This window comes from Spermophilus citellus (assembly GCF_964194105.1).
Source record: "Spermophilus citellus genome assembly, chromosome: 17".
Classification (NCBI taxonomy): Eukaryota; Metazoa; Chordata; class Mammalia; order Rodentia; family Sciuridae; genus Spermophilus; species Spermophilus citellus.
In genome coordinates, this window is record NC_138199.1 from 77,138,028 (window position 1) to 77,152,055 (window position 14,028).

Genomic DNA, 14,028 nt, shown 5'->3' on the forward strand with positions numbered 1-14,028 from the left:
CGTCTGTCTCTGCCCTCAGTGATTCTTGACAAGCTGCTCACTTGAAAAAAACTGCTCCCACCCCACCCGCCAAGAACCTGGGCTTATGTACTCCACCCCCAGCACAGTGCAGAAAGGCCCAGACCTGGGCCATGCAGTGGATCTGGGATAGTGTGTGGCTGTATGTCTCTGTGGGCCCAGACACCTCTCCTGAGGCTATTCCTCCTGAGAGGATACAGGAAGAGCAAAGCGTCTCCACCGTGACATTTGACATGGCTTCCTTTTGCTCATTGTGGACAGGGTGTGCCGATGGGTGAGATTCCACACATGGGCCAAAAGTTTCTAGCCATGCTGACTGCCAAATCTTTAGTAGAATAAGCAGATTCTTCAGCTGCCCGACACACTCTCAGAATCAGGAAAAAGGAACAAGGTGAGGTTTGTAAAGACTTTTGAGTGCCTCCCAAATTAAAAAGGGGTCGGGGCAAGGACAGCCTCCTAACCACGCCAAGCTGGTGGAGGCTACCTGGAGACACCCAGTCTGTCAGCCCATCTACCACTCGCAGGCCTGAGTTCTTACCTTGGTACACACCACCTCCACCTGGGCCACCCACACTGTGGGTGCATGTCCTTGGATGCTAGAGGTGCAGGACAGACAGAGGCAGGCCCTGATTGTCCTCCATGCCCAGGGAGTCCTGCCCCAAGCCTGTGAAGTGGAAGGTGAGATATGTGCTCATTCTCACTCTCTGCAGGGTTTCCATGGGCTCTCTTCTCACCACTGGCTTCTGTGCCAGCTGTCCAGACTCCTGCCCAGCTGCTAGATGAAGGGTACAGCCCAGGCCTGAGGATGCTGGAAGGCACGCTGGGTTCCAAGTTGGTCACTGAATGTGTTTTACCCCTGGAGAGGAGCAGGGTGGCCACAGGGGGAGCAAGCCCAGGACAGTACTCCAGGAGCTTCCAGAAGGTGAAGTGGGTCAGGGCTATGGGAGCTCTTTTGGAAGGGCTCTCCTCTCTCTCCTGTCTTATGTCTCCTGGGGGCAGAAAGTACATGAAAATTCTCCCCAGGTAGTGAGGAGACATCCCCGCCCCGTTTTTGCTGCCAGCCTCCATCTGTCATTCTGGTCCCGGACCCTCACTTTCCTTGGATAAGCAGGGGTTCCTGCTTCTATTGGTCCCTGACCCAGTTCAGGTGGGCAAAAGTCAGTCCTAGGGCCCAGGTGTTAACATCAGTAGGGTGTACATGCATTGCACCTCGCTGGTCCACAGCAAGGCGAAAGAGGTGACGCTTGACACTTAGCAGTCTCAGGAGCCAATCAATACATGCCCTCATTTGTAAGAGCCACTTTGAGCTGGTTTTCTGTCACAACCAAAAAAAATCTGAGAAAATAAACACACAGGGATGGACCCTAAAACACTATAGTGACAAAGAAGAAAAGGGGAAGGTGGGGGCCCACAGCTGGAAGGAAAGACGCCAAGGGAGAGGAGGCAAGCTGTGGCCCTGTGCTCCTGAATCCCACTTCCCTTTTCTTCTTCCACGTGAAGCAGGGCAGTGCAGGGGGGCCTGCCCGAGTCCCTTGCTGTGTCTGAGAGTCTGACATCTGCCATGTGAACCTCTGTCCTCTGGGTGCCTGTTCTTGTTGAAGGGATGAATGGGTGACCGGCTGTCCAAGAACAGGACGCTGGCAGAGGTGTCAGGCGTAATTAAAGGGAGCGTGCTCTGGTGTTTTACAATGTAAGGCAAATAACTCCTCTATGTTCGTCTAATTTATGTAAATATTTCTCCAAAGGAATCGTACTGGGAACCCCGTGTGCCAACACGTCCCGGTGGCCACCCAGCTGCACCTCCCAGGGCCTTCCCTAAACCCCGGTCAGCCCCCTCCTCCCTGCCTCCTGGATGCTCTCCCCCTCCCGCCTCGCCTCTCCGCAGAGGCCCCCAGGGTCCTCCCTCACCAGGGTCCTCCTGCCCAGACCGCCAGCCTCCAGAGTCCTACCTCCAACTGCCCCTGCGCCCGCCCACCTCAGGTCCTGCCCGAGAAACCCTCCCCAGGGTCCTCTCTGGGTCCCCTCCTCACAGAAGGCCGGCCGGGGTCACCGCCTGCCGCGCTGACTCACCCGCGGGCCCACGTTCTGGCGCCCGGAGCTCGGCGCTCTCCCTCATCGCGCGCAGCCCGCGCCTCCGGCGAGGCGTCCGATGGCGGGACCCTCTGCGGCGCCAGGCCGCGACCCCCTCGGGCCGGCCGCCCCGTGGAGTGCCGCCTCCACGCGCGCTCGCGCCGGCGCCCCCCGCGCGCCTCCCCCCACCTTCTGCTCCCTCTTCCTGCGCCGCCCCGCCCCCGCTCCCCGCCCCCAGCCCGGCTGTCGCCCGGGCCCCCTCAGGCTGCGCCGGGGCCCCAGCCCGTGCCGCGCCTCCGCCTCCTCCTCCGGATCGACACCACCATCGACCAATCGCCGCCTGGATCTGGTCACAGTGCCACGCCTCTGATCCCGCCTCCCGCCCCCATCTTTATAACTCACCAATGAGAAGGCCGGCGCAGGAGCGGGCCTAGCGGTTGCCTAGCAGCGACGGACTGGGCGGGGGTGGACGGCCGGGGGCGGTGATCCGGGCGCGGCGTGGGCGGGGCGCGTGGGCGGGGCCTGCGGCGGGGCGGGGTATGCGGTGTCTATAAATGCGGCTGCCGCCGGGCGCCGCGTTTTGTGGTTCGGGTCCGCGCGCTTCCTTGTTCTGCTGTTTCCGCGTCGTCGTTGTCGCCGCCTGCGCCTCCGCTCCGGTCTGTGGTGCAGCCGCGACCCAGAATAATGTCGCTGTCACGCTCGGAGGAGATGCACCGGCTTACAGAAAATGTCTACAAGGTGAGCCCCCAGCGCTGGGCTGTCCGTCCTGGTGCGCTCGGGCCCGACCAGGCGATCCCTGGGCAGAGTGGCTGGGGCCCTCGGAGGTCTTCCTGCGGGGCCTCCGCATGCTAGCGTGGTGAGCCCAGCTCGGGCTGGTCACAGGTGGCCGCGCCCGCCATAGACTCCTCCGCCCGCTGCTGCCCGCACCGCCCCCAGTCTCAGTCCGTGGTGGGTATCCCCACCCCGACGGCGCGGCTCGGCCCCCGCGCACCCCTCCGTGCGCCTGCCTGGCGTCCTGGGGGACGGAGCAGTGCCTGGCCCTGGGAGCCCTCGCAACCGGTCCCGGCCACTGTAGACCGGAGTGGAGCGTGGGGCTAGGGGGCAGCGTGGGGGCCGCGTGGGAGCGAGCCGTAGGCCGCCGCGGCGTGTTGCCCTGCACCTGATTGGTGCGGTGGCACAGTGGGACTCTTCCCGGCGCGGTTAGCCAGTCTTTGGGCACTTCTCAACAGGCTTTCCCTTTCTACAACTCCTTCCCGGTGTTAATGGACGTGGCCCAAGGTGGGAGGTCGAGCGCGGGTAGGTTGGCTGGGTGGACAGATAATCCATCATCTTATGTAACCGCGGAGGGAGAAGACTAATTGTGTAGGAGGCTGACGCGCCCGCCTTTGCTTGTGTGTGATATGTGTTAAGAGTCGCATTCACATCTTCATCTGTGAAAATGACAGTTTCCCATCTAAGAACGGCAGAGCCCCTAGAAGCCTCCTCTCCACCCCTTTCCCAGTCGTGTTTGTGCCTTGTGTGCACATGGACAGGCCCTTGGTTTTCTCTTTCTCCAGCGTGGTTCTCACAGGCAAGGCTCCCACCCCCAACAACTCAGCTCTGGGCTCTCAATGGCACCAGTCCCACTGCAGTTCCCGGGGGCATTTTCTCAAGAGAAAATCCTTGTCCTGACTGGTCCATGGCGGACTTCTTACAAAAACGTGCTTTATTTCAAAACTGTGTCTGAAGGTTAAGTGAAAGGTTGGCGATTAGAGTCGCTGGTATTTGCGTGCAGTGGCTGGTTCATGGCCGCTGAATGGGATTGCGACCCGCTCTCACAGCAACAGTTTCTAATTGTATTAACCAGCCATGGCTGTGCCTTCTTAGCCAGTGGCCTGTGAAACCCTCTTAACTTGTTCTCTCTGGCTGCCGATAGCCAGATGGAGGCTTCTGGGGTGGCCCCTTTGGTTTCAGCTGGAGTCCAGGGACAGATTATACTTTAATACAGCTTTTAATAAAGGCTTTAAAGTTGCAGTTACATGGGTCTGGAGGAATCCTGGGCCGGTGGGGGGGAGGGCTAAAGCAGCTCTGAAGCCATGTTTAGAGTTGCTGGTAAACAGGATTCACAACAGCCTTTAGGGTTTTATGTTTGGGATCATGTAGAATCTGTGGCATATGTTTCTGGCCTTGTCCCTCGTAGAAGCACATGCTGTGAAGGGAGGGAGGGAGGTTTATTAAATTTTTAGTCATTAGTTCCATTACAGTTTGCTCATTATTGCAGGAGGTAGAAGAGAATTGCTGGCCAGTCTTTTTTCCTCGCTTCTATGCTGAAACCATTAAACAGGAACTTTAATGTTGAGATTCAGGAGGGTGCATGGTTTGGCTTTGCTCTGGCTTTGGATCCTGTGGGGGATCCATGGTCATCCTTAATAGTATTGGTCATTGGAGCAGACAGTCTGCAGATACAGCTCTGTGGCTTTACCCATGTGCAGCTATAATTCATCTGGACATCTGAAGTGAGAACTGTCACAGTGGCAGAAAAACTGTCAAGACTAGGGGCCCCTCTGGCTGTAGCCCAGCAGGTTTGGGGTTCACAATAAGCACACAAGTTCTGTGTGTTGCATTTGGTGGGCTAGTGGTTGGTGTTTCTTGAGCGAGGAGGTGGTGATGAGATCTCAATAGAATTTTGTGTGTTGGATACAAACAGGCTGCGGGTGTTTGAGAGGCTGTTCCTCTTGGGGGCTTCTGCCCCAGGGACCAGCTCTACTGCCGCTGCACAGTATCAGGTTTGGTTTTGTATGTAGGTGGTTCTCACTACCCTCTGGGGCTAACTTCCGAGTCTTCCAGTCCTGTGCTCTATAACTTTTCTGTGTTTGGGGGAGCCCATAGTGCCATGTATTAGTACAGGTTGGGCATGTTGGCATGTTGGCCAGGTAGAAACCCAGCCCACATGGAGGCACTGTCAGGAGACAGCTGAAGCCACCCCTATGCTGATCTGGGCCGGTTGGGCCGGTCAGGCACCAAAGGGCTCTGTGCTCTCCTGGGACACACTGACTCTGGCTCCTGTTGAAGCTGGTCCTGGTCCTGACCTGGCGCTTGCAGAAGTGCTGGCAGTGCCTCTTGGAAAGGCCGAGCTGTGGCTCTGCTCAGAGTCACTGCGATGCAGCTCAGCTGTTTGCCGTGGCCCTCTCGCTGCCTCAACTGCAGTTCTAAGTGGTGTCTACCTGGGCAAAGAAGGCTTGTCCTTGGCCCTGCTGATTAAAAATTGAGAATAAAATGTACAGTTTTGATTTACTCCTGGAAGAATCCGTAACACAGACTTTGACCTCTTTCCTGGTGGCTCAGTTCCCTTGGGAGCCATGTCCTCGGGGAATTTCATGGAAGATGAAGGGGAGGAAAAACAAGACAGCTTCCTGAGGTCCACTGGGAACTCCCCCTCAGAGCCTTGGGCCCTGCAGAGAACAAGAGAGTGAAGAGAAGAAGGCCCCTCCCTCTTTGTCACAGGAGGCAGAGCCCAGGGCCAGTCCTGACAACCTCTGGATCTAGGAACAGCATGCTGGGGCAGGGGTGGAGAGTCTACTGCCACTGGATGACTGGTGCACCATTCAGAATTCAGGGAGCCTGATACCTAAGGGCCTTCCCTCAAGTGGGGTGCTCAAAGTGTCCCTGCATGCATAAGGGGGTTTCTTTAGCACCTGGCTATCACTCCCAGTAGGGCCAGGAAAGATGGTCAGATTCTTGTGTTCTCATAGTCTTGTGTTTCAAGAGAAGCATGGGGTGACCTGTGACTCTTGAGGGTGAGAGTTCCAGCACCTTCTCTAGGGATAGTGCTGTCTGCCTTCTCTGATGTGGCAGGGTGGGGGAGAAGCTTAGCTTGGGCAAGTCCCTAGGTGCTCTTGATGGTGTGTGGTGCCAGAGCCTTGGGTTAGCATGGTTGGGCTGGTCACCAGAGGCCATCTGATTGTTCTCCTCACCCTGTAGCTGTTGGTAGGAAGCTGGCCTGGCTGTGTTGCAGCTGACCTATGAAGATAGCAGGTGCTAGAGGGTTCCTGGAGCTGGTGTGATTGGCCAGTACTGGCACAGGCAATCAGCAGAAAGGAATCCACTTGCCCAGCTCATCCCACCCGCTTCTTCAGGTGGGTGTTTTAGGGAGCTGTGGGCAGCATGGGGCCCCTGGGACTGTGCAACTGATTCAGACCCCAGTGGGGTCTGCCCCCTTTTTTTAAAGCATTGCAGGCCCCGGAAGAGGTGGTGAAGTGACAGGTACTGATTTGATAGTGGAGCTCTGATGTGTGTGCATGTGCACACATGAGCATATGTGTACACATGTATGTGGTGCTATGTGTGTGTTTTAGAGGCACTTTTGGGGCCAGCCCCTGGGATACCATCATTAGTAGGATGGCCAAGTCTGGAACAGAGCAGCCTGCACTTCTTTTCCCTGCAGCACCTGTTACCACGTGTTGCCTGGCATATCACCAGCATTTGAGCTATGGCCGTTTGGATCCGTCCCCTTTGTGGAGCAGCCAGGGCAGCAAAAGCTGCTTCTCCCAGCTGACCAGCCTCTATAGCCCTTGTCCCCACGCCATGTCCTATAGGTGTTGACTCTGGCTCACAGGCACTCGGTCTCTGGTGTGCTGGTAGATGTGCCTGGGTGGTTTCTGGGCTGCTGGGGCTATGGAGAATAGTCATCTGCAACATCTGGCCTGGGTTGGGGGAGTGCTTTGCCTGTGTTTACTGTCCCAGTGACTCTTGCCTCGAGTGAGTGACTTGTTGGGGAGTTCAGCTTAATCAGTGGGGCTGACTGGCCTTGATGTTCAAGGTCAAAATGAAAGCTGGTATTCTGGGCTTTCATGGGGCACCATTGGCACAGAGAGGTGGGTGCTTTGGAAGCTGTGTTCTTGTTGTTGGACTGAAGCTTCCATAGGTCCAGGCTCTGCGGGCTGGGCCTTGCCCCACAATGCCAGGCAGCCAGATCTGGCAGGAAAGGCTGGTAAGCGACCTGGCTACTGAGGAGCATGAGGAGGCCCACTGAGACCCAGATCACCCTTCGCTCTGGTGGTGGCTTGGGCCCTGCTCAGGGAGTACTCAGTGTCACTGCAGGAACAGTGGGAAGGGGCAGGTCTGGCCTGTACCATGTGTCCCCTCTCAGCTTCATGTTGCTCTCTCCCCTTTGGCTACCCTTGAGTGGCATTGCCTGTGGCTGTCATTTGTGAGGTGGAGACACCCAGGCCATGGTTGGGTATGGGGGAGCCCCAGTCCTGGCTTACTGGTGGCTGGCTCTGTCTTCTCTCTCAGCTGGTCTGCTGGGCCAGGACCTGCCTGTGCTCCCTGGAAGGCTTGCACTTAGGGCGGCAGAGTGGCTGTCAGCCTCCCCCGCACAGCGCTGCGCTGCGATCCGCTGCCTGCGCCTGGAGTAATTACAGCCGGGCGTGGACCGAGCTGGCACCTTCCTCCAGCCTCCTGCCACCCCTCAGTTCTGAGTCATTCCTGGCTCCTGATTGTGCCTGTACAGCTGCAAGATGACTGGAGGGGCCTCCACAGTGGGGGTAGGGGAGGGGGACGGGCACAGATGCATCTCTGAGCTGTGCCCAGTGGCCCTAGCAGCAGGTCCTCAAGGAGTAGCCTGGGTGTCCCAGGCTTTTCACATGGAGTCCTTCTCCTGCTACGTAGTGTATCCCTGAGACCCATGTTTGCAAATTGAGGACCCACTTGGCTTGGTGCCCAGGGGTTCACTGACGCCGAGGGCCTGGCAGAGACCAGTCAGTACTTGGGGGTGAGGGAGTTCCATGTTCCATAGGGAGATCTCTGGAGAGGTCATACTGGAATCACTGTCTACCTCTGGTGTGGTCTGCTCTCTCCAGCTGTCGAGCAGTGGCTCAGCTGTGCTCAGCTCCCTGGACATGGTGGCCCACGTGCAAGGCTGGCCAAAGCAGGCTAAGATATTAATGGGAAACACTTTGCCCTGCTGTGGCCTGGGGCTTTTGTGATTCATCCTTTGTCAGGCAGACCAGAAAGCCCAAGTAGGACGAGAGTGGCCAGGGCGGCATGGAGAGGGTGGGAAGAGGCCGGAGCCTATTCCTGCCCTTTAGAGCACAAGTCACTGGTGTCCAGTGATTCACCTTGGGAACCTGGAGCAGGCTGAGGTTCTGTGTGGCCACCACCTCAGGGAGCAGGAGCCTTTACTTCCTTTTTTTTTTTTTTGAGAGAGAGAATTTTTTTATTTATTTTTTAGTTCTCGGCGGACACAACATCCTTGTTTGTATGTGGTGCTGAGGATCGAACCCGGGCCGCATGCATGCCAGGCGAGCGCGCTACTGCTTGAGCCACATCCCCAGCCCAGGAGCCTTTACTTCTGCTGAGGAGTGGTTGGTGCCTGATGTCCCTGGCCAGCTCCCTGAGGACCCTGTCTCAGCTCCTCCCTCTGACCCACCTTGCAGGAGCCACCTCTGCCCTGCTCCAGATTGGGTTGTGAGCTGAGCCCTGGAAAGCCTGCCTGGTCCTCACTCTTCCTGCAGGGGCGGCTAGAAGAAACCTTGCCCAGCTTTTTACCCCTGTTCCCTGTCTGTGTGACCTTGGCTGAATCTCACTGCTGGGCCATAGGATGACTCTGGGGTCCCTGGAGGCCACAGGGCCTGGTGAAGCCATCTTCATGTTCTCTCCTGTACAAGGTCAATCCCATCCTGTCTCATGGGGCGTGGGTGTGAGTTGTGCAGGCCAAGATGAAAAAGCCTGGAGACAAAGACCCCAGTGCCACCAAGGCCCAGTTAGTGCTTCCTTCTTGCTTAGAATTTTTATTTAATACTTGCAGAAATAGACCCTTCAGAATTATTTGGGGGCTGGGCTGTAGCGCAGTGGTAGAATGCTTGCCTAGCATGTGCAAGACCCTGGGTTCTATCACTAGTACTACCAAAAAAAAAAAAATGTTTAGAAAAAATGTTTAAAACAATGGGTAGGGTTCTGCCAAAACTATTTTGCATTTGCAGTCAGAGCCTTCTGAGCTACATTTTATCAGAGGGCTGTCGGCAACTGGGATTCCCTAACACTACCCGAGTCCATTGGAGTAGTTGATGGAAAATGCCCTGAGTTCTCTTCCAAGCCTCTGGAAGCCAGTTCTGCTATTCTTGTCCCTGGAATTTTTTTGATGAGCTGAAGGTGTTCAGCTAACAGTAGACCTTCTCTTTCTTCAGGTGGTCCTTCAGCATTTGTGGACTGAAAGGTCCAATAATGCCAGGGAACGGACACCTGTCCCGGTGACCACCCACATGTCTCACTGCTGCTGGTGATAGTGTTGAGATGTAGGGATTTGTAACATGCAGGGACAGTATAGGTGTCTGCTGTGAACTATCCACATTCTGACATTGGGATGGGGTAGGATGTTGAGGGGAGACGGTGTCCACCTTGGGAGCTGGAGTTCTGTTCAGAAGAACATTGTCTTGCTGGAGCCACATGTGGTCAGGGTGGAGTTGTCCGTAGCAGGCGGAGGAGCCCTGTTGCTTCCAGATGGGGCTTTTATCCTACAGCATGTGGTGGAGGCAGAGATGGACTGGGCCCCTCCACATACCTGGCTCTTCTCTGCCTATGGTAGGGGCCTGCTGACCTCCTGTGTCCTGCATGACTATCTTTGGTAAAAGAGGCCTACCGTCCACTGCTCCCATCCATCATTGCCCATGGAAGGTCTATCCTGTTCTTGGACTGGGGGTCTGGGGCCTTGATGTTCCTTGGAGTGGTGGTGGTAGGAGGATTGGAGCCCTGACTGGGGTCAGACCAGAGGCAGGAGTCCCAATCCCACCCAGGGAGGAGACTGTGAAGTCGGGCACCTGGGCCTGGACCATGTTACCGCCCTCTCAGGCTGGCTCTGTGTTGAGGAGGCAGAACGTCATCAAGAAAGGCTGGACTCTGCAGTCTGCAGGCTATCTCGGAGGGTCTCCCTGCTGCTCACTCCAGGCCTAGCACGTGGCTTCAGTTATCCTCACACCTGCTTCATGAAGGGTCCTGGGGACCTGTGTGGGAGCCTCCCACATGAAGTAGCATCTCCACACTGGTCAGCTGATAGGTGGCTGAGCCAGGATTTGAACCAGGCTGGACTCTAGGCTCTGGCTCCCTGGGTGCCACTTCCATCCTGTGCTGCAGCAGCCCCTGGCATTTCAGGCAAGATGGTTCGCTCCTGTGCTACTGTTTCTCACCAGCAGTTCAGGGAGAGGATAGAATATTTTCTGGTACATAGAGTTTTGGGTCAGTTGTGGCCAGGGCTATCAGCATGTGGCATGGAAAGTTCTTCAGATAACGGTCAGTAGAGGTGGGGACGGCCATCCCATTCCTGGGTGCAGAGGGTCCTGTGTGCTGTGTGTGGCAGCAACTCTTGAGCCTTGACCCGAGGTCAGTGTGGGGACAGACCATCCCATAGCCTTCCAGGGCTGCCTTCTGGTTGCTCATTAGTAGTTCCTTTCCAGTAGTAATCCTGACCCTGTAGAACCTGGCCAGTTCTCTCGTGGGGAGGACAGCTCAGTGAGTGGCCTTGGCTGTCCTCATAATAGCTAAGCAGTCACCAGGACCCTTGTGTAATCAGTGGTGACGGGAGGACTGATTGTGGGGCCTCTCCACAGTGGGGGGATGACCCAGTGACAGTCATCTCAGGCTGCAGAACCCAGCCCCAAACTATGGCTAAAACAGTAGTTTGTCCTCTTAGTCCCCAAGGCCCGAGCCTGAGCTCAGTGTGGCCAGGCTGCTTCCTCCTGAGGCTTCTCTCCTTGGCTTGCAGACAGATGTCTCCTCCTGGGTCCTCGTGTGTTTGTGTCCTAACCTTAAGGTAACCAATAGATTAGCTTAGAGGCCACCCTGGTGACTCTTGATCGCTCTGAAGACTCTGTCTCCAGCCAGGAACTGACACAGGCCTGTAATCCCAGCAGCTGAGGAAGGAGGATCATAAATTTGAGGCCAGCCTATCTCCAGGTACTGTCACTAAGGTGCTGGGGTCAGGGCTTCAGCACAAGTTTTGGGAGGGACGCAGTTCATCCCATCCCACCCTCTGACCCATTGTGGAGGTACACTGAGCTGGTCTGGTGTAGGAGGGTTGTCCTAGGTGCTGTCTGCCTTAATGGTGATGACCTGTCTACTGATCCTATTTCAAATCCCTTCCAACTTCGATTCCATTGAAGTCCCATCTAATGAAAGTGGGGTTCCAGTGCCCATGCTGTGATGTCATCGTACAGCACTCAACCTGGGAGCATGAGGTTATCCACAAAGTGGTTTGAGTGTGCACCTCCCCAGTATAGGCAGAACTCCCAGGGGTGAAATCTGTGACCCAGGCCAGTGTGGCTGGACCCTGGGGGAGGGGGTCTGCGAGGCTTGCTGGGGTCCTGTTCCCATGGGGGTTGGGACAGTCAGGCTATGCTTCTCAGACAGGAAGGTCATGGCCAGGCTGTTTGGTCCCATATCTGGCCCCTGCTTCCCTGTGGCTACTGGAGTGATGGATGTTGTCCAGTTCCTGTGGAGGTTGCTCTTGAAGTAGGGCAGGAGTTAGAGGCCTGTCTTCCACCCTCACTCACCTGGTACCCACCAGCTGAACCCCTCAGCCTGTGCCTACATTGGATTTCCTTGTGTGGGGCCTGACTCAGGTGACTGCCCTTCAGGGCCCTGGGTGTGGCTTTTCCTTTAGGTACCTCCCCTGAGGACCTCATGCATGAGAGGTCGGACTGGAACCTGAGAGGTATAGACCCCTGGAAAAAACTGGGTGCAGGAGCGTAGGTGTCAAAGGCCTCTGAAAGGAAAGTAGGCACTCGGAGCTTTGGGGGCCTCAAGTCTGAATGCCTGCGTGACACTCATGGTGGACCTTCTGCAGGGGTCTGTGGACAGGCCCTGCTGGAGAGTTTTCCAGAATTGAGTCTCCTGTGGTTTTCATCCCGGACTCTGCTGCACCCTCTGGTGGTCTCTCTCCTAGTCTTCCCAGACCCAGCTGGTGGGGGCAGGCAGGGACGACAGGAGGAGGACCCTCTGCTGATAAGAGTTCACCTTGCTCCCGACTGTTACGTCTGGGCACCTGGCCAGAGACGTGGGGAGCTTCTTTATTAACGATGGCAGCTTCTCCAGAGGAGGCACCAGAGCTGAGAACTGGAACCACCATATCACAGCAGGTGTCTCCTACCTAGGCCCTGCCAGAGCCTGGAGGTGTGGCATAGCACCCATCCCCACCACCCTGCTGGTCCCCCTCCTGGCTCCAGAAGTTCCTGGGCTCTGCCATCAACCCATCCATCTTCCCTGAAACCAGCCTACCTCCCTGAGGCCCTGAAGCTGCCCTTGCAAGCCTGGTGGCCCCCGACCTCCCTTTTCTCAGGGGTGGGGACTCCAGCCCTCTCTCTTCAGAGTGATCAGGGTGTCTTTCTCCAGAAAGGTGCCGGTCTCTTGGCGTTGGTACCTGCCGCTGCAGAGCACTCATGAGGCTGCTTGGCCTGGGTCGAGGACTGGGGCTCACACACAGCAGGTGGCCCTGGAGAGCACTGCATGGCAGTGTGGCTGCCGGGGCCTCCCTTCTGCTCTAGGGGGTCCCTGCTGTCACACAGGCTGAAGTGCTGGCCAGGAAGGGGCAGGGTGCAGGGAGGGGAGCTCCACTTGGGTTGCCGTGCTCTTCTCTGGAACCTTTAGGCTCCTGCCATCTTCACACCCCTCCTCACAGTAAAGGCCCTGTTCTTTCTGGAAGTGTGCGTTTACTTGCTCTCTGACACACACATACACACACACTCACTCCTACCTCTCTGAGGGTAACCAGGTCTCCCTTTTCCAGGCAGCCCTCTCAGTGCTTGCCAGGCTCACTCCTACAATCCCAGCAACTCAGGAGGCTGAGGTTGAGGCAGGAGGATTGCAAGTTTGAGGCCAACCTCAGCAATTTAGCAAGACCCATCTCTCTTTTCTTTTTTTTTTAAAGAGAGAGAGAGATATTTTTTTTAATATTTATTTTTTAGTTTTTGGTGGACACAACATCTTTATTTTTATGTGGTGCTGAGGATCAACCCAGCGTCCCGCGCATGCCAGGTGAGCACGTTACCACTTGAGCCACGTCCCCAGCCCCAAGACCCATCTCTTAATAAAAAGTTGGGCTGGGGATGTAGCTCAGTGGTAAAATACCCCTAAGTTACATCCCCAGTACTATAAAAATAAAGATTCCTCCCAGTTTTTAGAATAAGATAAAACATACACACACACACACACACACACACACACACACACACACACACGAGTTTCTCTTGTACTGTGAACAGCACCCTGGCCCAGGATCCTGAGCCTGTCAGTGCTCCTTGTGGGAGAGGCCACAGCAGGTGGTCCCATGGATGATGGATACCACCCTCTCTCTGCCTGAACCCCCTACAGTGGGGAGACTGAGGCTGTATTCTAGGACAGTGAACCCTGGGAAGTCTTCCAGGGAGAGCCTTGTCTATACACCACCCATGCACTGGATGCGTGGGCCACAGGCTCCCAGGCTGGGCTCCATCATCAGTTCCTGTGTGTTCCTGTCCTGCCCACCCTTCCCTGGGAGCCTTGGAATCCTGGGTAGAGTTTCTGGGAAAACCTGGACTGGGGTGCCATGAGGTCTGTGTCTGCCTGCACAACCCTCTTACCTGGGCAGTGGCACCATGGGAGACCTAGAAAGGTTCCCTAGGGCTGCAGCCTGGAAGCTTGTGTGTGTTTCTCTTGCTGAGATCCAGCAGTGATGGGGGTGATGGTGGGCAGCCCTGGGCTCCTGGGAAGTAGGAGCTAGTGCTTGCTGGCAGCAGGTGGGCAGGCGTAGGCCCTCGTCCTGGGGTGAGCTGTTGAGCACTGGCCTCTGGAAGAGGAGCATGTTGCCCACCCTCCCTGTTCTTTCTGACTTTACTGGAGTGTGACTTACTGGGGGATTGCCCTGGGGCCATTGAGGAGGGGGTGAGTTTGGCCCTTTGGTTGGCCCAGTGCTGAAGCAGGACTTGGCTCTAC

General features: G+C 56.3%; 1 protein-coding gene across 4 annotated transcripts in view; it reads left to right on the forward strand.

The window, feature by feature from the left end:
- The first annotated feature begins 2,662 nt into the window (after positions 1 to 2,662).
- Positions 2,663 to 14,028, forward strand: part of BAIAP2 (BAR/IMD domain containing adaptor protein 2) — a 66,713-nt gene continuing 55,347 nt past the window's right edge. The window contains exon 1 of one of the 4 annotated variants that reach the window (XM_081270351.1): positions 2,663 to 2,826. In XM_081270351.1, the coding sequence (XP_081126477.1) occupies positions 2,773 to 2,826 (54 nt within the window). In that variant the 5' untranslated portion in view covers positions 2,663 to 2,772. The remainder of the gene's footprint in view (positions 2,827 to 14,028) is intronic. The other 3 variants (XM_081270348.1, XM_081270349.1, XM_081270350.1) reach the window with 3 other exon arrangements.